The 24,239-nt window shown below is 42.9% G+C and overlaps 1 protein-coding gene and 1 pseudogene across 1 annotated transcript in view; one reads left to right on the top strand and one right to left on the bottom strand.

Moving 5' to 3' along the window:
* PDK3 (pyruvate dehydrogenase kinase, isozyme 3) overlaps positions 1-24,239 on the bottom strand; it is a 102,368-nt gene that overhangs the window by 40,032 nt on the left and 38,097 nt on the right. The window contains exons 2-5 of the mRNA XM_006885039.1: positions 17,720-17,861; positions 9,702-9,773; positions 7,401-7,585; positions 4,991-5,080 (exon numbers count right to left, since the gene is read on the bottom strand). Of these exons, the coding sequence (XP_006885101.1) occupies positions 4,991-5,080; positions 7,401-7,585; positions 9,702-9,773; positions 17,720-17,861 (489 nt within the window). The remainder of the gene's footprint in view (positions 1-4,990; positions 5,081-7,400; positions 7,586-9,701; positions 9,774-17,719; positions 17,862-24,239) is intronic.
* On the top strand, positions 789-2,210 carry LOC102844440 (annotated as a pseudogene).

The raw sequence follows: 24,239 nt of genomic DNA, 5'->3' as shown, positions 1-24,239 counted from the left end.
ACTGGTCCCTCCTGGCCATGTGCCCAAACCATGTGAGACAGAGCTTCAAAATCCTTGCCTCCAAGGAGCAGCTTAGTTTCACCCTCTCCAAGACAGACCTATTTGTTCTCCTGGCAGTCCACAGTATGTTCAATACTCTTTTCTGGCAACACAACTCAAAGGCATCAATAATTCTTTTATCCTGAGACACTGTCCAGCTCTCTAGTGCATTTAGCAAGTGCAAAGACCAAGGCCTAGATGAGGCACACCTTAGTCTCTAGACTGACTTCAGTATTTCTCAGTACTCTGGAGAGGTCCCTGACAGTAGAGTTTTCCCAGTACAATTTGTCTTTTTATTTCCTAAGAGCTGGTGCCAAGAGTGTTGATTGTGGAGCCAAGCAAGCTGTAACTGTTAACAACCTCAATCTCTTCTCCATCTACCATAGTGCTGCCAACTGGCCCAGTGGTGAGAATCTTGTCTTCTTGATGTTGAGCTTCAATGCATATTGAAGACTACAGTCCTCATAACGCTTCAGGTCCTCTTCCGTTTCAGCAAGCAAAGTTGTGTCATGTGTATAATGTAGGTTGTTGATGAGTCTTCCTCCAATCCTGATGCTGCACTCTTCCTCATAAAGTCCAGCCTCCCAAATGATCTGTTCTACATATAGACTGATTTATAAACACCTTCAATGGCTTTCTGAAATAATTTCTAATTTATGCCAGAACGTGAAGTGAATACCAGGGCTCTCTGGGTCTGCCTCAAGGGTTCAGTTGGTGTCGGAGCATGCTTAAGATGGTGGCAGCATCTAATGCTGGTCCCACAACCTAAGGCTGTTGTGAGGCAGGCTGGTGCCCAGCCCCCCAATGTCACTCTTGAAAAAGTGACCTGTCTGTGACTAAGTATCCTGATGACATGTGGCTGGAGAGACAGTCCAAGTAGCTGGTTTGGAATGTGGGAAGAATCTAGGGCTGGTTTCAACCTTGAAGGGCTCAGGACGAGCTGCCTCTGCTCATTACATTCTTTGAGAGAATGTGGAGGTTTGCCTTCTATTTAAGCACATTCTGCTATGGGACTGGCCCTGTCTGGCCGTCACCTTGGTTCTGGGACACACGACAGTGCTGGCACAGCTGTCCCCACCACCCTCTCACCAGTGAGCTCTATCACTACTATGCCATAAAAATGGTCTTCTACTCATCTCTTATGTTTTCTCAGTTTATAGATGTTAAGAGAAAGGAATTTCAGTTCATGTTTGTGCATCACGTAGCCACGATTGGGCTTATCATCTTCTGCATCAACAATATAGTTCAGGTAGGAACTCTGGTCAAGTGTCGACACGATGCTTCGGACTTCCGGCTCGATGCGGCCAAGATGGCCAACTACGCCAACTATTAGAGGCTCAGCGACACACTGTTGGTGATCTTCAGCGCTCTGTGGTCGGCTGCGTCTGGGACTCTTTGCATTCTGGATTCTGAGCCCCACTTTATTTGAGAGCTGAGAGATAATCGGGCTCTTTCCTTCCCGGTGGCTCTTCAGTGGCTGCCTCCTGGTCCTCCATGTCATGTGGTCCTCCCTGACTGCATGCGTGGCTCTCAAACCCTTGATCGATGGCAAGGTGTCTAAGGATGGGTGCAGCGATGTGGAGAGCAGCTCAGAAGAGGAAGAGGATGCAAGCACCAGCTCCAACAGCTCTTGCAACAGCAGCTCCAGTAGTGGTGCCAGCAGGGTGAAGAGGCAAGTGGCAGGCTGGAGAATAGCACGGCTGCTGAGGGGGTTCCACTGGCAACCTACTCTTCTGGGGGCTCCCCACATTTACATCCTGTGGCCAGGGCTACTCCAAGGCACCAGGGAGAATCAAACAAGTATTTTCATGTAGAAAAAACAACCACCCAGACAACAAGCCTACCATTTTGCATTTAACAGCATCCAAGTTATTTCAATAATATTATTTGTTTTGATGTGCATGCTTTTTTGTGTGTGTACACGTGCATGTGCATTTGCACAGATACGCACTGCCGAGGTAGGATACAGTGCTGGATTGAGCCCACTGGATTTCGGATGGCCCCTCTCAGCCCCCACTTCAATCTCAGGTTCCGGCTACATCCGGAGTTACACCCTCTGGATAAACCCCGCCTTTATTATTCAAGGCTCCATAGGCCTCAAGTCCCTGGACCATGTGAACTGTGCAACCAAGGTCACCTCTAGGTTTCTGCATCATTTCTCCATCAAGTGAAGAAAGGGTGAAGTTGTACACACACAGCAAACCAGGGTGGGTGGCCAGAGTGCTGTGACCCCTGGCAGAACCCCCTTCCTACCATGTGGTAGTGACAGGGACAGCTGTTTCAGACCCTGTTTCTTTCCTCAATGGTATACAGGGAGGGAGGAGGCAAGAAAGGATTAGCGAAGGGCAGGGGGAAGACAACTGCATGGTGAGCAGGTAACAGGTTTTTATATTATATATTGTTCTGTAGTTGAAAGAGCTTCAACTCTAAACAAAAAAGTAAATTCATGTACACTGTGTTATATACAATCCTTCATTTACATTGTGAACCAATTTTAAAAAAAGAAAAAAATAAAGGCATCAACCTACCACAGTCTGTGGTATAAGATAAGCAAGCTGACTTGCTCGAGGCCTAAATACTACTGTTAGGAGACACAGCAACAGCCCTGACTATGTGTCAGCATTGCTTCAACACATATAGTAATTCAGCTGCCTCCATGACATAGGTGAAGTAACACCAACATCTTACATAAGGAAACTGAGGCACAAAGGTTAAAAAACAGGTCCAAGGTCACCCAGCTTCATCTGCTGATGCTGAAGAGCACACAAAGAAAAAGTGGCGTATGCATTATAATGGAACAAAAGAGCAACATAAGGAGTGGAGTGCTGGGACCCACGTGGAGGAGCCTTGAAACATTATGGTAAGCCAAGGAAGCTAGTCGTAAAAGACCACATATTATAAGAAGCCAAAGCTCCAGTGTAAGCAAATCTGTACTTACAGTGACAGAAAGCAGATTCGGGGCTGCCAGGTAATGAAGGGAAATGGGGAAGTTGAGGTGTGAAAGGCTACAGGGTTTAATTGGAGGGGATAAAAATGTTCTACAATTGAAAAAAAAAATGTTCTACAATTGACTGTAGTGATAGCTGTAACAACTCTTTGATACTAAAAACTACTAACGTCTACACATTTAAATGGGCAGTCTGTACATTATGTGAATTACATATCTTAATAAAGCTGTTCTTATTAAAAAGTAAATTGTCTAAAGGCTCAAAATTCCTCAAACCAAGGAACGTTTTAGACATCTACAATACTAAGTTCTATTATAATTACAAAGCAGGTGTAAAACATAAACTGACCTCAAATAGCTTGCAGTTAAAGAAAAGGCACACTTTAAATATTTAAGAACACGTTTTGGTCTTAGGACTTTGGGCTTTTTTTCCCCTCAAAAGGGCAGTCAACTGTAACAAGTTTCCTGACTTATAAAAGCCCTTAGGCTGGTGACTCAGGAATGTGCCAGTTATCACAGGCCTAATCCTGTTTTCCTGGCCCTAAAGGAAGGCAAGAGTTATGGTTCACCACAGGGTTAACATGTAAGAATTTCTAGGGAACTGGGACTGGGCCTGTTTTGCTGATAAATGAACGAACTGGGTAAAAGTTTCCTCTGGTGGCCTAGTGGTAAGAAGCTGTGCTGTAATCCCTAAAGTCATGTGTTTCGAATTTACCAGCTGCTCCATGGGAAGATGAGCAATCGCCTCCTATGTGATTTATCGCTTCAAAAAACCTGCTAGAAGGTTAGCGATGGGTCAGTTCTGACTCAACAGCACACAACAACTAAATAGGCCAGGGCATCTTGACAACCATAAGCAAAACAAAGGTCAACAGTTCTGGGTCCTTCTTCCTGGGTTTAGAAATGCCAAAGGTACATAAAGATATAGGCTCTCCTTGGCCATGGCTCTGAAGATCTGGTCTATTCGATCACAACAGACTTAAGCTACAAGATGTTATTCTACTCCGAAGCCTGATGTCCAATGAACCTCTAAAGCCCTAATGTCAAGTAAGTGTATTAGAAAACAATGCACATCCCCAAAAGGTTTAAATTTACAAGCATGAGAATTTGGCTTAATTTTAGAAGAGGGGCTTAAAGCAAAAAAAATTTAGATTCTTAAGTTAATTAGTGTTCCCTGTTTAGGCTAGACCTACAAGAAAAATTTTTACCAGAGAGGTGGTGGTGGTGGTTATGTGCCATCAGGTCACTTGTGACTCATTGTGACCCTATACACAAAAGCTCTGAATCCTGTTCTATCCTGAGCCAATCTCACTGTCTCTGGCACATGTATCCCCCCATTGCCTCAGTTCCTGTGCCAAGCCATCTCATCTGGGGTCTTCCTCTCCTGCACTCTCCCTTTCTAAGGACTGGCCCCTTCTGGCAACATGCCCAAAGTATGTGAGGTGGAGCTTTAGAACCGTTGCTTCCAAGGAGTAGCTTGGCTTCACCCTCTTCACAGACCTATTCATTCTCTTGGCAATCCATGGTATGTGCAATACTCTTTTCCAACAGCACGACTCAAAGGCATTGATTCATATTCCATCATCATGAGTTGTTGTCCAGCTCTCTGATGCATAGCAAGTAACTGTGAAGACCATGGTGTGGATCAGGTGCACCTTAGTCTCCAGACTGATACCATTGCTCTTCAGTACTCTGGAGAGGTTGCTGACTGCAGATTTTCCCAGTGCAATTCTTCTTTTCATTTCCTGACTGCTGGTGCCAAGAGCGTTGATTTTGGAACCAAGTAAGTTGAAGTTGTTAATAATCTTAATGGAATATTTTTTAGCATTACTATTTATGTTCCTTATCTTTAACTTCCTAGAAAGGATATTATGTATTTCAGTTAAGTGGTTTGGGACTAGATTCAGTAAACAGCTAAGCAAAGTTACTCTATAGCCAAACTGCCTCCAAATAAAGAGAAATCCTATGTAATGAACAATCTACAGCTACATGAGCTCTGCTTACCTTTCACCACTTCGGCCACGTTACAGGTGGGATCAATGCTTCCTATATGTTTAGGCTGAGCAGGATTAGTGTCACCACCGAACAGAAGTGCTAAACAAAAACAAAAGGGAAAGGAGACGATTGAAAAAACAGAAGAGCAACACAAGGGTTTATGAGTTTTGAATAGGATTTCGCTTATCTGTAAGCATCGTTGTGGCATTCACAGCAACAGATAGCCAGTGAAAGGAGACTAACTTTCTCAGACAACAAAGGAGCAGCTAGTTCCTTCCAGCTGTTGTTATTATGTACTGACGAGTTGGAAGTGACCCATAACTGACCCTCCAACAGGTTTTCAGAGGCAAAGACTCACATGAGAAGAGACTGCCGATTTTTCTTCCAAGGAGCAGTTGGTGGATTTGAACTGTGCACCCTTGAATTGGCAGCTCAACTCCTTACCACTAGGCCACCGGAGCTCCTGATGGACACAGCAAGTCCTAAAGCAGTGCAATTTGCTTGCCAGGCATCCAACCCTTTGTCTCCCACCCGACATGGCTCGGACAAAGAAAGTGACTTCTACCCTTAGGCATATGTTCTACTCTAGATACTTATTCTGTAAATAGAAAAAAAGAGAAAGCTCTTGTAGCCTACTAGGTAAAGAGCTGCCCTGCCAACTCAAAAGCAAGCACTTTGAGTTCCCCAGCTGCTCCATAGGAGAGCATGAGCAATCTCTGCCCATGGGATTTATAGCCTTGGAAAGCCCACTGGAGGGCCAGCAATGAGTAGGTTCCAACTTGATGGCAGTGGTGAGTGAAACATTTTAGAACCTGCAGTCTGTATCAGCGCAAAGTGTCTTCACCGTGAACTTTTCAAATGTTTTTCTCATGGAGATCTTCCAATTGGTTCAGGTATTTTGAAAAATGCATTCAAATCATCTTGTAATAGGTAAGATTTTCAAAGTCTTATTGGAAAGATAAAAAGCCATAAATGTCCCCAAAGGAAAAGGCTTGCCTGAATGTTTCTAGAGGGGGTGGTTGTTGTCATCATTTTTAGTTCCTGCCAAGATGGCTCTAATCTGTGACATCATGTATAACAGAACAAAACATGGCAGGCTCCTGCGCCATCCTCACAACTGTCAATGTTAGAAATTATTGTAGTGGCTATCGTGCCGTTTCCTCTCTTGGGAGGTTTTCCTCATCTACGTTGACCCTCTATTTTATCAAACGTTTCTAGGGTCACTTATCTTAAAACCAAGCCAAAAAAGCTCTGCAAATAGAGACTGTGGCTGCCTAAGCAAAACAGAGAAGATTTTAAGCAGAAAAAAACCCTGACAAATATGAGCATGAGGTCAATGCATGTTAATCAGCTGCTGCTGATTAAGTGGAAGAAAAAGAGAGTATACACGGATGTTTAGGTCAGGAAGAAAATCATACTTATTTTAAGTGAATAAGTTGTGTTTAAGGTTTTTTTTTTCTGCTCCTCGGAAAATTTCCATACATTTCTATTTTTTAAAGACATACATGTAGAACAAGTCTACCCTTAACAGTTGTGTAACATTCAGTCACCCAAATTCATCCCGACAGGACAGTAAGGTCACTTTTGCCCATTGCTTTATTCAGGTATGTTGATGCTTTTTCTTAGGCATTATGAAAATATCCAAAGAGACAATGATGAAAATGTCCAAATGGTTATTTGCAAAGAGATTTTCCCCCCTTATCTGCTTATCAGCCCAAAGAAGAGAGTCTCTAGGCTATAAAACTCTTCAGTACAAGATGATGGTCTAATACGCTCACTTAAATGTCCACTGATAAGTGTGACATAAAAGATCAATCACTCCTATCACCAGCATGCCAATTCAATAGCCTTAGTTTTAAAAGCAAAAAGAAAAACCACATAGCATCTTGGAGCAAGAACAGTCTCTCAGAAACTCACGAAAAGTACTCAGGAGATGCTGGCAGGGATGCCTTTCAAGCCTGGCTTTGTCCTCACCAGGAGGGCAACAGCAGGAGCTTAAAATGCAGGCAGCAGGCCTGTCTCCTAATATGAGCATCATAAAAGCCTTTTAAGGATTTCCCTTAACAACAAAAATGACTGTGTTCTTACACAAATAACACTCATGTGCTGTATGGCTTTTCCAAGCCACGCAACCTTCTTGTATTAGTTTCCGATGCACGCTGCGCTTGTTATATATGTGTGCACATTATTTCTGTGGGTTCATTGTATGCAAAAATACGGTAATGAATAGTTTTTAATACACAGGATTCACTTAGAATAAACTGAGCTAGAAATGACATTTCTGTAACCAAAAAAATGCAGGCCAGGAAATTAAAAGAGGAGCAACAGGGAAACATTTTTGAGAAATCACTCAGTTGTTTTCCAAAACGAGAAGAATTTAAAAAAAAAAAAATTAACCACCATCCCCAAACCAACTTACTGTGCTGGTTAATAAGCATGCGGAAAGAGATGCGGTTGGTGTAAAATCGATCAAGAAAATATTGGATGTTGCTGCTGATGAAAGGATCGAAACCAAACTTCTCTTTGTACTCAATCACGCCCTGTGCCATTGTTGGAACCACATCATTGTGTCTGTTTCGGACTTTAAGTAGGACTTGTAGAAAACTGTATGGGAGAGAAACCCAAAAATAGTCAGAATTCTATCTTGTGAGATGATATACAGACACCCCAATTCTACTCCTAGACTGTTCATTTGTTGCTACCTCTATAGGAAGAAACATCATTATCACTGCATACATACTAAAAAGAGATACAAGAAATGAACAGTATTAACCCAAGCTAGTTTTTACTTTGAAATTTTTTTTTCAATATATACAGTAAAACTTTCTCCTACCCCAGTTTGTAGACAAAGGGATCAGTGACATTGCTATGATCTTTATGTCATGTTGACATTCTAATTCTTTCTGTCTTAGTTGTTTCCCTTCCATTCACTTACTCTTCTTGCCCCTCAACTTTCTTATTTATGTTTTTCAAAGAACTGTTGACTCTTTGGTCTTACAAAGACTGGTTTTTTTAAAGCAATGCAATATTTAAAGGTAATAATCTCTAGTCGTTTAAAGGAGACTTCAGGGGAGAGTTTTAATTCAAGGTTTCAAGAGTAACTCGAACCCACAGTCTCAGAGACTCCTCCAGCCTCAGCAGGCTAGTTAAGTCTGAATCACTTAAGATTTTGAAGTTCTGTTCCACATTTTTCTCCCTTTTTATCAGCATCATCTACTGAGTCCGCGATCAATAGTGACCGCCATGCACTATCTAGTTGGTTGTGTTCTCAAGTAGAGAAAGCAGTGGCTCCTATAAACAAGTAGTGTTGTAGACCAGTTTCTTCTAATTCTTGAGGTTTCTTCTTTCTCTTTTGTTCCAAAAGAATGAAGGCCAATAGGTGCATTTTAGATGGCTTCCCATAACCTTGTAGGACCCCAGATACAACCATACTGTGAGATAGAACATAAACTTTAAAAACAATATCATGCCAATTGACTAGATTGTCCTGTGAAACCAGAGACCTAAAAGACCTCAGACCAAAAGAAATAATTCCATGAGATGATTGGTTATGTTCTCATTATCATTGCAAGTTTGAAATTTTCTATAAAATCTCTCCTTTCAGAGATGCAAAGAATACAAGGTTCTAGTAAAGACCAAAAGGGGGGTGGGAAGTGTTCAAATACTTTTTGGGGAACCTTGTTGTTGTTGTGTGCTGTTCAGTCAGAAACAACTCACAACTGACTCTCCAGTGGGTTTTCAGGGGCAGTAAATCTGATTGGAAGAGACTATCTTTCTTCCGTGCAGCAGCCAGTGGATTTGAACTGTTTGCCTTTGACGTGGCAACTTAACTCCTTATACACTAGGCCACCAGAGTTCCTAGGAAACTAGTAAATATAAGTGAAGATAGATTAACACAGAAGTTCAGAAATCCCAGTGTCAAACAGTGAGTTACCAGTGGGGCTGCTAATCGTAAGCCCAGAAGTTTGAACCTATCAGCTGCTCTGGAGCAGAACGCTGAGGCAGTCTGCTTGCACAGATTCACAGCATGGAAACCTCCCTGGGCAGCTCTGCTGTGTTCTATAGCGTCACTGTAAGTCGGAACTGACTCCCTGGGAATAGGTTTTTAGAAATGTTTTTAAAGAACTGAGTAACATAGGAATTCTTCTGACATGAGCGCATTCCAAAAATATCACCCAAGATTTATTAATGCAATTGCAAAAACAAATATCTTTTCTCAGCACACAAACTGAATAGTCTCCATATAAAAACTACAGTAATAGAATTTGGATTGCTACATAAAAAGCACACACCTTCATGCCTCTCCAAAATAAAACCATTATGGTTTTTCTGAGTTCAAACTGTATTTCTCAAAGAATTTTTTCCCCATCAATTGTAAAGGATTGAGTCGAGAAACTCCATATACCTTGAAGATATTGCTTTCTTAGAACGACCACTAGGTGGAACATTTACTGCAATATTTATAGTGAATACCCAGCTCACCTTGAGTAACCGTATTAAGAATTAGATCATGAAGCATAATTTGAATTGTCATCAGGCTTTCTGTACAATACTAAGACATCAAATTTTGGGAAAATGCAAGAGTGAGTCATTCTCCATAAAGGAACCTAATGTCTTTGTCCAAATTCAATTTGGTTCTTAAGGGCATGGATTCCATTTTTCAAAGCCATTTTTACTTAGATATGTTTTTACTTTCAGGTAAGTTTAGCACTTTACTTACTTATCCAAGACTTGTGGATCTTCAGGGCTCCTGTTTTCATATTCCAAAAGTTCTAGAAAGCTCTGCATATACCTTTAAAAAGAGAGAGTGTCTATTACTGTCAGTTGCCGACTCAGCCAACTTTCACCATGTTTGCCTCAAGGGCTATAGGGGAAGCTGATGTCAAGCAACTGGGTAAGCATGATTCGTCTATAGGTCATTTCCCATTTCTTGCCACTGTTGTTGTTGTTGCCATTGTTGTTAGGTGCCACTGAGTAGTAGACAACTCATAGCGACCCTATGAATGAAAGGCCTGAGCACTGTTCGTACATAGAGTTTCTGGAGGCAAGCCATTTCGGAAGTGGATGCTGCTCTTGTTTCCAGGCTTGTTTTAGTCGGGAAGCTCCAGCCATCACTGTCCACCATGGGTGCCCATTACCACGATTGGCACATCACTGTCACAGGCTTCAGCATCACAGCAACCACGAGTTACCTCTGTACAGCAATGCACAGACCAGTGCTATACCACCTAGAAGAATGTCTGACAGAAAACAATTTTAACCTGGCCTGAGGGCTGCAGATTAAAATCACCCACCTTCGGCTTGGTAGCCTAACTTTCTGTCCACTAGGCCAACGTAGTTCTCTCTAAGTCATCGTTGTTATTGTTGTTAGGTGCTGTTGAGTCGTAGACGACTCATAGCGACTCTATGAATGAAAGGCCTGAGCACTGTTCATACATAGAGATGATGGAGGTAAGCCATTTCGGAAGTAGATGCCACTCCTGCTTCCAGGCTTGTTTTAGTCAGGAAGCTCCAACAAACACTGTCCACCATGGGGACTACTTAGTCTAATAGTCCAGGTCTAAGTATAGTACTACCTCTCCCTGCCCCAGCCCCCCAAAACTGCGACTGGCACAAGACACGAGTATGTCTCCATTGAGCCCAGGAAAATAAGAATGACTCGACTTTAAGGGGGCTTCTGGGAAAGAAATTACCTTGCTCTGCTTTGCACAGTCTATGTGTATGTGAAATCTGGTACTGCTGCAGCTATTCTGCCACCAGGAGGCAATCTAGCCTTAAAATGAAACTGACACCGTGGAAATGAGGCAAATCATTGCACAAAGCCAACATTGAGAAAAAAGCACACTGGGAGGGAAGAGGTAGCAGGGAGGAAATGTGGTACAATGAATGAATGGAAATCCAAGTTCTTTATAAATTTACAATAAAATCTCAATTAAAAAAAAGAACTAGCAAAAAAAAAATCACCCCATGACTGGACTAAATTTATTGTTTAAGTCACATTTAGGTGGATCTTCTATTATATGAAACCAAATAGACTGTAATAGATACAGCTGAGTTTATAGTCTGAAGATTTTTTTTTATATAAAAGGACTTACCAATTTTAAGATGACAATGAAGGGTGAACTCTTAAGAACTTAGAAACTGGGAATAAAGTTCCTTGTCAGAGCTAAATTCATTTCACCAGCATATGATGGAGACAAAGGAATGTTTCCGAAGCCCTGAAATTCACACCTCAGTTATGAAATGTCTATGTATCTTGAAAAGGACTGATGCAAAACGAGATACCCAACATAAAGATCAAGGAGAAATGTAGTAGCAGCTCTGTACAGACAGGACCAGCTGAATCTGTTAGAAATTGAGATTTTCCCAGTTACTGAGTCATATGTGGCCTCTGCTTTAAGTCTGAGCATACCCTGGAAGAATTCTCCCTTTAGGACAGTTAATTCAATGAATCCTTGTATCTACCTTTGAATAGAGGATGAAGGCAGTCCAGGAACTATATAACTATATAGTGGAGGGCACGCCAGGACTCATCATACATATAAACAGGAACGAACTCTGTGGCAACACGTGTGATACTAAAGCATGCTCCCCTCTAGGTACATTTTTAAGTCTCTAGGTAGATAAGGCTGTGGATTACATGCTGTTAAAAATCACCAGGTTAAAAACAAAACAAAACAAAACACTCTCAGGAGGCCCTGCCTGGGCAAGAAAGAATGAGAGTCAGGTGTCCCTGACCCTTTCAGGGATGGAGAATCATTTAATGAGCAAAGCTGAAAATCTCCTCTCATAGATGAACTGGGAGGACATGGTGGTAAATCAAAAAAGGACAAACAGAGCAGGAGACCACTATTGGGGAAAGGCAAGGATGCGTGTTTATGCCTGATGGTTATCAGGATGAGAGGGCAAGGAAGAGTCAATCACTAACTAGAAAGAGACACATATTAAGGAGGGTGGAAGGAGAGACCCTATACAATCAGGGGGAGGTCAATACAAGCTGATCAAGGCAAGGGAAATCACTGGGAGGGCACCAGAGGGAGAGGCAACCAATGGAAATGGGGAACCCGAGCTGGGAAGGGTGGGAAGAGTCCTGTTACACGGGACAAATACTGTATAGTGCCACTGTTGTAAAACGGGAATGACATTGGGGTTGGGGGGAGACAGAGAAGGAGGGGAGGAGTAATGTATACTGCATTGAAACAGATGAGCGAGAAAACAGTTTAAAAGGGATATGTGATTAGGTATTTTTGTCATGACTGAAGTCCAGAATGAAGGCTGCACAGTGGAGTGGACTTGGGGGGAGGGAATTGTATAACAATGAAATAATTTTTCTTTTACTTTTTAAAGAGAAGAGCAATTTGAGGAAGATTCAGCAGGGAGGAAAGTGCAACAATGAATGAATGGACATCCAAAGTCTTTGTAAACGTTCATTAAAATTAATAAAAAATGTATAAATATAAAAACTGTCGATGCATTACCTCCCCAAAAAAACAAAACAAAACAAAAAACTAATATGAAAGCAAATGTGGACATACTGTTGAATGGAAAGCTTTTTGCTTAGTAAACTTTCATCCAAACCACAACTTGTTCTTCTGTAAAAGAGCAAAATTGTAAATGGAGAGGGGTCTGAACTCCTGCTGAGGGATCTTGCCTAAAAGTCACGAGAGCAAGAGCACATTCCAACTGAGGTGACAACATGGGGCACCTCAGACTCATATGATCCTAAACTGAGGTGGTATTGTGTTCCATCGAGTTGGAACAAAACCACCATTGGGTTTTCAGAGGCCAGAAATCACACAGGAGCTTGCCCATCCTTTTCTCATAGAGCAGCTGGTGGATTCAGACCGTGTGACTTTGGTATTCTTACCACTGTTACTGTTGTTGTTATGTGCTGACAAGTCGCTTGCGACTCATAGCGACCCTATGTACAACAGCTATGAACCCTGCTCTATCCTGTGCCAACCTTATTGTCTCTAACACAGCTACCCTCATTACCCCAATCACTGAATCAATCCATCTCATCAAGGGTCTTCCTCTCTTGCACTGTCCCTCTACCCTTCCAAGCGTAATGTTCCTCTCCAAGGACTGGTTCCTCTTTGCAACATGCCCAAAGTATGTCAGATGGAACTTCAGAATCCTTGCCTCCAAGGAGCAGCCTGGTCTCACCCTCTACAGGTTAAACCTGTTTGTTCTTCTAGCAGTCCATGGTACATTCAACACTCTTCTCCAGCACCAAAGCTCAAAGGCATCAATTTTCCTAATCACTGTCCAGCTTTCTGATGCATAGCTAGTGACTGCGAAGAGCATGACCTGGATCAGGCACACCTTAGTCTCCAGACTGACACTGTTGCTCTTCAAAACTCTGGAGAGGTCCCTGTCAGCAGGCTTCCCCAATACAATTAATTAGTCTTTTGATTTCCTGGCTGCTGGTACCAAAAGTGTTATTGTGGAGTCAAGCAAGCTGAGGTTATCAACAATCTCAATCTCTTCATCTATCATGATGCTGCAAATCGGCCCAGTGGTGAGAGTCTTTGTTTTCTTGATGTTGAGCTTACCACTGTTGTTGTTGTTGTTGTTGTTATGTGCCGTCGAGTCGCCTGCGACTCATAGTGACCCTATGTACAACAGCCCTAAACTCCGCTCTGTCCTGTGCCAATCACACTGTCTCTGACACTCCCATCCTAATTATCCCAGTCACTGAATCAATCCACCTCATAGAGGGCCTTCCTCTCCTGCGCCGTCCCTCCACCCTCCCAAGCATGATGTCCCTCTCTAAGGACCGGTCTCTCCTCACAACATGTCCGAAGTAAGTTAGACGGAGCCTCAGAATCCTTGCCTCCAAGGAGCCACCCGGTTTAACCCTTTCCAGGACAAATCTGTTTGTTTTCCTAGCAGTCCATGGTATTCTCAATACTCTTCTCCAGCACCACAGCTCAAAGGCTCCTTCTATCCTTCTTGGTCATTGTCCAACTCTCTGAAGCATAACAGGTGACTGTGAAGACCATGGCATGTATCAGGCGCACCTTAGTCTCCAGAGAGACACCACTGCTCTTCAGCACTTTGGAGAGGTCCCTAACAGCAGACTTTCCCATTGCAATGCGCCTTTTAATTTCCTGGCTGCTGGTGCCAAGACTGTTGACTATGGAGCCAAGCAAACTAAAGCTGTGTACAGTCTCAATCTCTTCACCGTCCATCCTGATGCTGCCAATTGGTCCAGTGGTGAGAATCTTTGTCTTCTTGACATTGAGCCTCAATCCATATTATAGGCTGCAGTCCTTGACACTCTGCAGCAGGTGCTTCAGGTCCTCCTCAGTTTCAGCAAGCAGGGTTGTGTCATCCGCATAATGCAGATTGTTGATAAATCGTCCACCAATCTTGACCCCACATTTCTCCTCATAGAGCCCAGCCTCCCGGATAATCTGTTCTGCATATAGGTTGAAGAGGTATGGAGATAGGATGCATCCCTGGCGTACGCCCTTCCCAATTTTGAACCATGCAGTGTTCCCTTGCTCTGTTCTGATGACTGCCTCCTGGTCCAAGTATAAGCTTCGCATTAGAACGATCAAGTGTTCTGGGATTCCCATTCTTCTCAGAGTCAGCCACAGTTTGTTATGATCTACACAGTCAAATGCCTTTGCATAGTCAATGAAACACAGATAGACATTCCTCTGGTATTCCCTGCTTTCAGCCAAGATCCATCTAACATCAGCTACAATATCTCTAGTACCATGACCCCTTCTGAAACCAGCCTGGACTTCTGGTAGTTCTCTGTTGATGTGCTGTTCCAGTCGTTTTTTTGATAATCTTCAGTAAAATCTTGCTTGTATGTGAAATCAGTGAAACTGTTCTGTAGTTTCCACATTCGGTTGGGTCGCCTTTCTTTGGGATAGGGAGCTTACCACTAGGTTACAAAATTCCCTAAATTGGGGTGGGGAGATGCTAAACAGGATATGAAGATGGCCTGTGAAATAATTGCTAAATACTGGGAAATACTGCAGATTCAAAGTTAAAATTCCCTAATTTGGGCACCATGTAAGAGCAGCGCTAAGGAAATAAATACTAAAGTAATAAAAGAGCATAATGCTACCATTAACTTAAGTGGCTCAATGAGGAAAAAAATGATAGGTGCATTTTATGTTTATACACACAGACATACACATCACTCAAAACTCATTGCCACTGAATCAGAAACAACTCATAGCTGACTCTCCAGCAGCTCTACAAAGGCTATAAATCATATGCAAGGAGACTGCCCAACTTTCTACCATGGAGCCAGCTGTTGGTGGTGGTGTGCGCCGTCAAGTCGAAATGGACTCACAGCTGACCCTCCAGTGGGTTTTCAGAGGCTGTAAATCATATGGGAGATTGTCTGTCACACACACACACACACACACACACACACACACACACTCTCACACTCACTCTTGCTCTCTCTCTCTCTCTCTCTGTATGTGTATAAGGAGCTCTGGTGGCCTAGTGGCAAGAAGCTGCGCTACAATCTCAAAGGCAAGTGGTTTGCGTAATCTCCTCCTGTGCCTCTGAAAACCCGCTGGAGGGTCAGCTATGAGCCAGTTCTGACTCAACAGTACACAACAACAACATATCTAGACCTACCTATGGAAATCATAAAGGAGGAGATTGTCTCCATTTTTCTTTCACTCTCTCTCATCAACACACTGTATAGTTATATATGTACGTATATGTGTATATGTGTATATCTAGACCTACCTATGTATTCACCTCTCAGGGAGCTCTGGCTATGTAGTGTACTGAGAGCTGCAATGCCAACCGAAAGGCTACGCTTTTCTGGTGGCTGGGATGCACCAGCCACTCCATGGAGAAATATGGGTAAGCTCCTCCCGCGGGATTCACAGCCCTGGGCATCTGCTGGAGGGTCAGAGCCAAACTGAAAGTGATAAGATACAGGCATCTGTATATAAAGATGTATGTCAAGAACATGATAGAGCAAGAGTTGCCAAATGGTAACAATTCAAATGAAGGTATACACTTAATGGGAATTCTCTCTACTACTCTTGTAACCTTTTCACTAAATGTGACATTATTTCCAAATAAAATGTACTTAAAAGAAAAGGAAGAAATGGTTTGCCTCTGTTTGGAATGGGTACGGAAGGGGAACGGTGAGAACACAATGGACACATGACACAGCCATTTGTTTGACTCTGTACCATGCCAGCGCTTCACTCTGAGGTCCCACAAATAACTTTCCCTGAAGTTATTAGCAGCAGTAAATGTAATAGTCACACATTTACTGTTATCAGAACCTAGGCGCACAATTCTAGCTTACCCAGAATTCTCACCACAGTGAACCTCAACAGTGATTATACATTTTGTGCTGGAAATTTTCTAAGAATAGTCCCAAAATGACAAAGGAAGTCACATACAAATAAGTACTCTTCTGCTCCTTCTGAAACCCTCAATTCAGGAGAGGATGGAAGTGACCATGGCACCACAGCCATGGTCAAAGTCCTGTCTGCTACCTCCTGGTCCCTGCGCCTCACACAGCGGGGAGCTGCTGCTGCTATGGGAGAGATGCTGGGCACCCGGGAGGCCTCAGCCTTGTTCTTGTTGTCGTGGTGTAACATCGAGTCAGAACTGAACAGCTGACCCTCCAGTGGGTTTTCAGAGGCAGTAAATCGCGTGGGAGGAGACTGCCCATATTTCCCATGGAAAAACTGGTGGATTCGAACTGCAGACCTTTGGGCTGCCAGTGCAACTCCTTACTACTAGGCCAGCAGAGCTCCCTAAAGCTCCAAGAGTTTATTATCACTCCTAGTGAAGAATGTCTTCTCTACTTGGCTGCCACGAACCCTTGAAAGGCGAGCTGATGGATAGTTCTATCCTCCGTGCGCTTGTTCACATGGTCCCTTTTCTCCCCTCCCTGGTGCCGCGACAGTTTCACAGTCACATCTGGCTTCCCAAACCCCCAAGTTCACAGCTGCACCTTATTAATCTGTGTGCTTCCACAGTGCCCTCTACCTTGCCCTGATAACAGAAGACACATACAAATGGTTCTGGAGTATAAGTAATTCCCTCGCTAAAAATGCACTGGCCCACTGCTCTCTCAACCTGTGCCCCCACGGATGACACCCTGCTTAGCTAGTGGCTAGTTTACTTGCAAATCTGACTTTCTCAGTCAATTGCATGGGCTTCGAGCATGAAAGCAGTAACCGATTTCACTTTCAACGACACTCTGTTAAGCTCCGTGTGCCTCATCTACCCAGGTAGCTTGGTGGTCTTCCAACACAAGGTTCTTTTGAAATGGTCTCCTCAATTTTCAAAGTTTGTCTTCAAGCAACTTCTTTAAAAGTAAAACAGGAGGAGCCTTGATGAAAAGGACAAATATCTTCTCAGCTAAAGGACCTACCTACTCACCTGTGTTACAGCTCCCTTCTATTTTTCTGTGCTTTCCACTTTGGGGGAGTGGGATGCGGGGTGTGTGTATGCGTGTGCCTGGCATTTATAACCAGAAAGTTGGACTTTGAAAAGTCAAGAAAAGAAAAGCAGCTGGTACTGTTTAGAAATACTTTCCACCTGAACAATTTTAAACTGAGCAGTTCTGCAATATAAGCAGTAACTTTTAACTGCCAGGGAAACCCAGCTCTCCCAGATGACTCACTCCCAGACAGCAGACGGACTATAAAGGAAAATGGTGCCCATGTCAAACGGTCATGCATTTAGAGGAAAGCTGGCCTACCTTCTGCCACACTATTTACTTACCAGCTCTGCACCAAGCCCACGGAAGGTCGATTTAGCAAGTTGTCCGGCAGAAGGTTGACCTCTCTCATTGTATTTGCCAGTCGCACAGGCAGCTCCTTTCGGAGAAACATGTATGATGTTTTCTCACATGCATTGTCTCTCCCTGTGAAGAGATGGAAGAGGTCTCACAACTTCACAACACAAGAGATGGAATAAGAGTTACTGTACTGGTAGCATAATTACTGGATGCAAGGAGAAGGCGGAATAATCCTGTGGCCTTTAGTTAAATTCTTATCCTCTGAAATAGAACCTTTGAGAAAGATGGGCAATCTTTTCCCATGCAATTACATTGCCCCTGCCTCAGCTGACCCACCAGTAAGTTTTGAGAGGCAGTTTAATTGCATAGGCGGAGACTGCTCGTCTTTCTCCTGTGGAGCAGCTGGCAGATTCGAACTCTGTGCCTTCAGGTTTACAGTGCGTCTCCTTACTACTAGGCCACTGCTGTGGAGACAGAACCAACTCAAAACTGAGCATCACTGGGTTTGCTGAGGCTGTAAACTGCACAGGAGGAGACCGTCCAGTTTTGTCCTGGGGAGCAACTAGTGCATTCGAACAACCTTTGTTCAAATTGTTTGCACAACTAGGTCACCTGATTCCCCACATACAACAGACAGACATTTATTCTACTATGTTTTGGGAAAAACTGAGACTGCAAATGAGGTTCTCATTTAGTGATTTCTATACACTGTGTCCAGTAACACTGGTTATACTTGTGTGACACTGTCAGTATTCATTGTTTCCATGCTCTTTGTTGTGTTCCCATTAATAAGCTGTCTTGTTCTTGCTTAGTTTCTCATCTTTCAACTCACTGCAGTCAGAAATGACTCACAGCTGACCCTCCAGCAGCTTTCTGGAGGATCTAAATTACACAAGAGGAGACTGTCCATTTTTTTCCCCTCCCACAGAGTCACTGGTGGATTCGAACTGCCAAAGAGTTGCTACCTTTAGGTTAGCAGCTCAATTCCCTACCGACTACGCCACCAGAGCTCTTTGGGATAGGATAAACTATCGACCATTAGGTCTCATTCAGATGACTGTTTGGAGGAACACAGCAAGCCATACTATTTCTTTAATGAAGCATTTTGTCTTTTGGGTCATAGATGACCACCAGCAGTGATTTGAGTTCCAATCCAAGTTGAAAGGGGATCCCAGAGTGAAAGTGTCAAGAGTTCCTCTATGTCCAACCACAATCAAATGGATTAAGAAATTATGGTACATTTATACAACGGAATATTACACAGCACGCAGGAGCAATCATTTTGTAAACGACTACCTAACTTGGGAGGGACTGGAGAGCTTTATGCTGAGTGAACTTACTCAGTTCCCACAAGGACAAATACTGTATAAAACCATTATTGCTGAGTGAGTATAAGGATCCAAGGGGGAGAAGGTGGAAGCAGAGGGATGAGATGTGCAAGGGGAGGGGAAGATTAATTATGGAGTTGGACAATTTGATGGGTGGGGGTGTGAGGGAAATTGGAAGAATCTGCTCTCAAAATCAATGTATTAGAATTTTGTAAATAAACTAGTATAATAAAAGAATAAAAATCAATTTTTTTATAAAAAAGTTCCTCTAAACTCTATTGGTCAATAAGGATGGCCTCTTTTAAAAAATTATTAATTTTAATGAACATTTACAGAGATTTTGGATTTTCATTTATTCATTGTTGCACTTGTTTCTTTACCCTCCTCCCCCCAGTTCGCTCCTCTCTTTGAAAAGCAAAAGATAAACTTCTTCGTTGGTATACAATGCCCCCGACCCCTGACCCTGCCCCCCCACCCCACCCCAAATGCACTCCACCATGCAACCTTAATTCAGAAATATGAGTTTTATTATAAATTTTTCCTTGGCTGGAGCAGTTAGTTGGTAGTGGTAACCAGGCTACTTCATGAAACAGAATTTAAGAAAACAATTAGAACAGAAAAAAGAACATTTATTTCAACATTTATTAAAAACTTCCCCCCACCCCACGCCCTGAACACTAGTGAAACCAGAAGCAACAAAAGTGACAGAGGATATAATGTGAGTTTGTTTTCAAATAAACACTGTAGGAAAAGTGCCAGGTACAAAAGTGCAAACCTCCTCTTGTTCTCAGGGGCACGCAGAAGGCAATGGATCCATCCATTCGAAATGCATCACCTACTTGGTGCCAAATTTCCCTTTCCCTGTTGTCATGTGACCTCGGAGAAATCTTAGAATTGGTCACATCCTTCAATCCCCAGCCCAGCTTTAAACCTGAGGACCGCTGGAGATGTGAGAGAAAGGACATGAGTTTCGGAGGCAGAAATGTGTTCCAGGCCATCACCTCCACTGTGGAGCTGGGAAACCTTTGGCAAGCTTCTTGAATCATAGCTGCGTTATCTGTTAAAATGAAGCTAAAATTTTAAATAATTTTTGAAAGACTTAATGAGAAAACCTATGTGGAGCCTGACACAGAGCAAGCGTGAACAGACATCAGTGCTTCTTCTACCTTCCACAATACTGATGGGCCTATCCCATCTCCTTTACAAGGGATAGGCTTTCCATGGAGGCTCTTCTGAAATGGCTAACACCAGCCCAGAGCAGGCACAGATCATTGAACGACTTCTCCCTCTAAACTCGCCTTAGTTTCCCACATGTGACAAAAGCAATAAAGTAAGGGATTCTGAAATAAAGCAGATTTCCTAATCCTTCTAGCCACATTCTGGCTTATTCCTCTCCACCGAATAAGACTTGGAATAAAGAAGCCCGCTCTTTAAAGTTATCGGCAGTAGGTTCACAAGAAACACAAACAACAGTAAATACAGATTCTACACATACACTCCTGCAATCGAAGCAATCACATATATTAATCTGGAAGCAGATATACAGGTAAGATAAACAGAAATGGGCAGGTGAAGAGGACTATACTCATGACTACAGAGAGGTTTGTCAGTTAATAAGTCTATACTCACATAGCTGTTTTATATGCCATATTCATGTTTTTACGTATTGTCAAGTTGCCTGTGACTCATAGCAACTGTATGCACAATAGCTCTGAACTCTGCCCTGTTCTGATTCAATCTCACCACCTCTGACACATCTACCTCCTTACCCCAGTCACTATGTCAATCCATCTCATCCAGGGTCTTCCTCTGTCCTGTGCTCACCCTTCACCTTCCTAAGCATAATGTCCTTTGCATCAGGTTCCTCCTGGCCAGGTGCCCAAAGTATGTGGGATGGCACTTTAAAATCATAGCTTCCAAAAAGAAGCCTGGTTTCACCCTCTCTAGGGCAGACCTGTGTGTGCTCTTGGTGGTTGGTCCACAGTATTTCCAATACTCTTGTCCAGTACCACACTCATCAGTAAGTGCTATAAAAATATATAGATGTATACAGCAGAGCCAACAGAGGGCAAATGTAAATGTCTTATCACAACCAAAACCCTGAGGGAATGAAGTGCTGGTCATGGTCGGTTGGCATAACAAAGCCATAAAGACAATGTTCTATCCATTACTTAGTGAATAGCAACTGGGATCTTAAAAGCCTGCATGAAGCCACCCTAGGTGCAATGGCGGGTCTTTCACTGTCAGGAACAAAGAATAGGGAAGAAAAGCAAAGGCACATTGAAACAGTTTGTTGAAAGGATCATTCTGTCCATGCAAACTACAGCTTCCACCACCTTGAGACCACAGAACTTGTGTACAGCTACCATCGACGAGCATCCTATAGGGGATCGTAGTAGAAGATCCTGGAGAGCGTGCAAGGACATGTGGAACAAAACCAAAACAAACCAAAAATGTGAAAAAGGCCAGGCTTACTGGTTCAGCTCAAACTCACATACTGTGGGTGTGGTTTTAGGAGGGGCCAGTCATTGGTAAAAGGCATTATGCTGGGAAAGGCAAAGGGTCAGAGAAGGAGAAGACTCTCCACAAGATGGATTAACATGGAGACTGCAACAACAGGCCTGAACAAGGAAGAGATTCCAAGGACAGCAAGGAGAGGCAAGATACAGATCTGGTGCCCGTAAGGTCATTATGAGGCATAGCTGACTGGATGGCACCTAACAATGGGTCCAAGAGAGACTGGCTGCAACTCAAGGCAGGTTTATAAGGTGACCAGTAGTATCAGAGAGGCATTCACTCCTCAGAGTAACTACTATAGAAAGTCAAAAGAGTAGCAGTTGTCCAATGGTAAAGCCCAGAAGGAAGGAAGGGGTAGACTAAGAAGGATTAATGAAAATGAGAATTACAGGAAGGAAGTGGGCAAAGTGTGATACATTATGGGTATTTAATTAATGTCATAAAACAAAATGTTTATGAATGGTTGACTGGAAACTTATAGGCTTTGTTAAGTCAAATTACAATTTTAGAAACCAAAACAAAACAAAAAGAAATAAGTAGACGTTACATTCAGAAACCTTCTTCCTCAGTGACCCTGATTCCTTTCTTCATTTTCAAAAAAGTTAAGATTAATCCATCCCTCATTCTAAGCCAGTATATTGAAGACCTGCAGAAAACTTTCAACGATTTCATGTCTCTGTCTTTCACTTTTTCCTATTAATATCTTTACTGCGATGAATAATCTCCAAAATCCCTACTTCTACTTCTACTCTACACATTCACTTTGGCCTTAGACATTTTAATAAGACGACCGTTGGTTTGGGGAACTCTGGTGGCCTAGCGGTAAGGTGTTGTGCTGTCAACCCAAAGGCAGAAGGTTCAAGTCCATCAGATGCTCTGCAGGGAAAAGATGGGCAACGTCCTCCTGTGCGATTTACTGCCTCTGATAACCTGCTGGAAGGTCAGTTAGGAGGTGGCTCCAATTCAACAGTCCAATAACAACATGATTGTTTTCAAAGGTTAAAGCACAAGGCTGCAAACCAGAAGGTTGGTGGTTTGAACCTTCCAGTCACACCTTGGGAGAGACGAGGCAGTCTGCTTCCATAAGGGTATGGTTATTCTGCTTCAGGTAACATACATCATTCCTAAAATGTTCTGTACAAACACAGAATCTTTTAAAATGCACTAAAAATGCAGATGAGGAAAATGAATCTCACAGTGAAGCTCATTATAAAACGAAAGGCCTATTTTCCAATTTCAAAGGTGTATCTAGATTTTCCCAGACCTTAAGAAATAATTTTGTATTCTGGTTAAACACAAAAGAATGTTCTTTTAAGCACAAAGAAATGTCAAAGGTCCTCAGTGTGGGAGGAGGGAGTTAAAGAACAGGAAAGAGACGAAGAACCCTGCAGCGTTCAATTGCAAAGGAACTATCAGGATGAAGTCAGGATCATAAAATGTTATCTGAGGCTGGGCGGTAGTGGCATTCATATTTCAATCAGCAAACTAGAAGCTTGGGTGGAGGGTGAAGAAGGAGAACCAGGGGCTTGCAGGGGGAAAGATGTATGTCAGGTGTCCGGCTTGTCTTTGAAACCCTTGGGGCTAGATAGTTTTAGAATTTAAAGGTTTTCCAATTTCAGGAAAGTAAAAGTGTGTGTGTGTGTGTGTGTGTGTGTGTGTGTGTGTACATATACACTAAATAGAACTCAAGTTCACTGTCATGGAGTCAGAAGTGACTCATAGCTGACTCTCCACTAGATTTTCAGGAAGCGGGAAGTCTCCTGTGTGGCCACAAGTGGATTCGAACCTCCAGAGAGATGCCATGTTTGGGTTAGCAGTGTAACTCCATATAGACTATGCTACTAGGTTCCCTACATACTGAATGTTGCTATGCGCTGTTGAGTCCTATTTAGCTGACCTTCCCGGGGGTTTTCAGAGGCCATAATCACACAGGAGGATGCTGTCCTGCCCATCTTTCTCCTGCAAACCAATTGGTGGATTCAAACAGTGTGCCTTTGGATTAGCAGCACAACTCCTTACCTTTAGGCCACCAGAGCCTCCTCTATATGGAACTGATATATCTGGAATAAAATACTTCAACATTTATATTAAGCAGAATAAAGACTAGGGCCTCAACTCAGTTCAGGTCACGTTTATCACTAAATATGTTTCTTCAGCACTATACTTTATCAAGGCGGGGAACAACATCTATTTTTAGACCTTTTTGGATGCCAGAATTCAGATTAAGGGGCGTGGTTCTGTCGTGCTGTGTTTTGGTTTACAGTAACGACCTGATCAGTTGCCAGAGTGAGACCCACTTGGGTTTGAATTCTTTCTCCAAGCTTTAGCAACTTGGGTAGGATTTTTAAGAGTTGTTTGCCTCAGCGTAGCCATGAAGCAGATATGCACGACAGTGCCTGTTTAGTAGAGGGTGAGGTGAAGTTTACAATGTGCTTAACATTTAACATTGGCACATTCTTAAAGCAGTGGGAGAGCAAGCCCATAACGCAGCAGCATTGAGGAGAATGACAAAGCAGAAGAGGCGAGACTGTGTCATATGAGATCCTGCAGCTCTGCTATGTGCTACGCCCTTGACAGCATGACTACCTGTCAGTTTAGAGCCCTCATCTGTGCGCACAGGAAGGCTGTGAATAATTGAGTAAAACATGCCTGGTCTATA

Source organism: Elephantulus edwardii, unplaced genomic scaffold, assembly GCF_000299155.1.
Source record: "Elephantulus edwardii isolate Elephantulus edwardi_28Jun2011 unplaced genomic scaffold, EleEdw1.0 scaffold00040, whole genome shotgun sequence".
NCBI lineage: Eukaryota > Metazoa > Chordata > Mammalia > Macroscelidea > Macroscelididae > Elephantulus > Elephantulus edwardii.
Note: the sequence above shows the minus strand (reverse complement) of the source record. Positions and strands in the feature narration are given on the sequence as shown.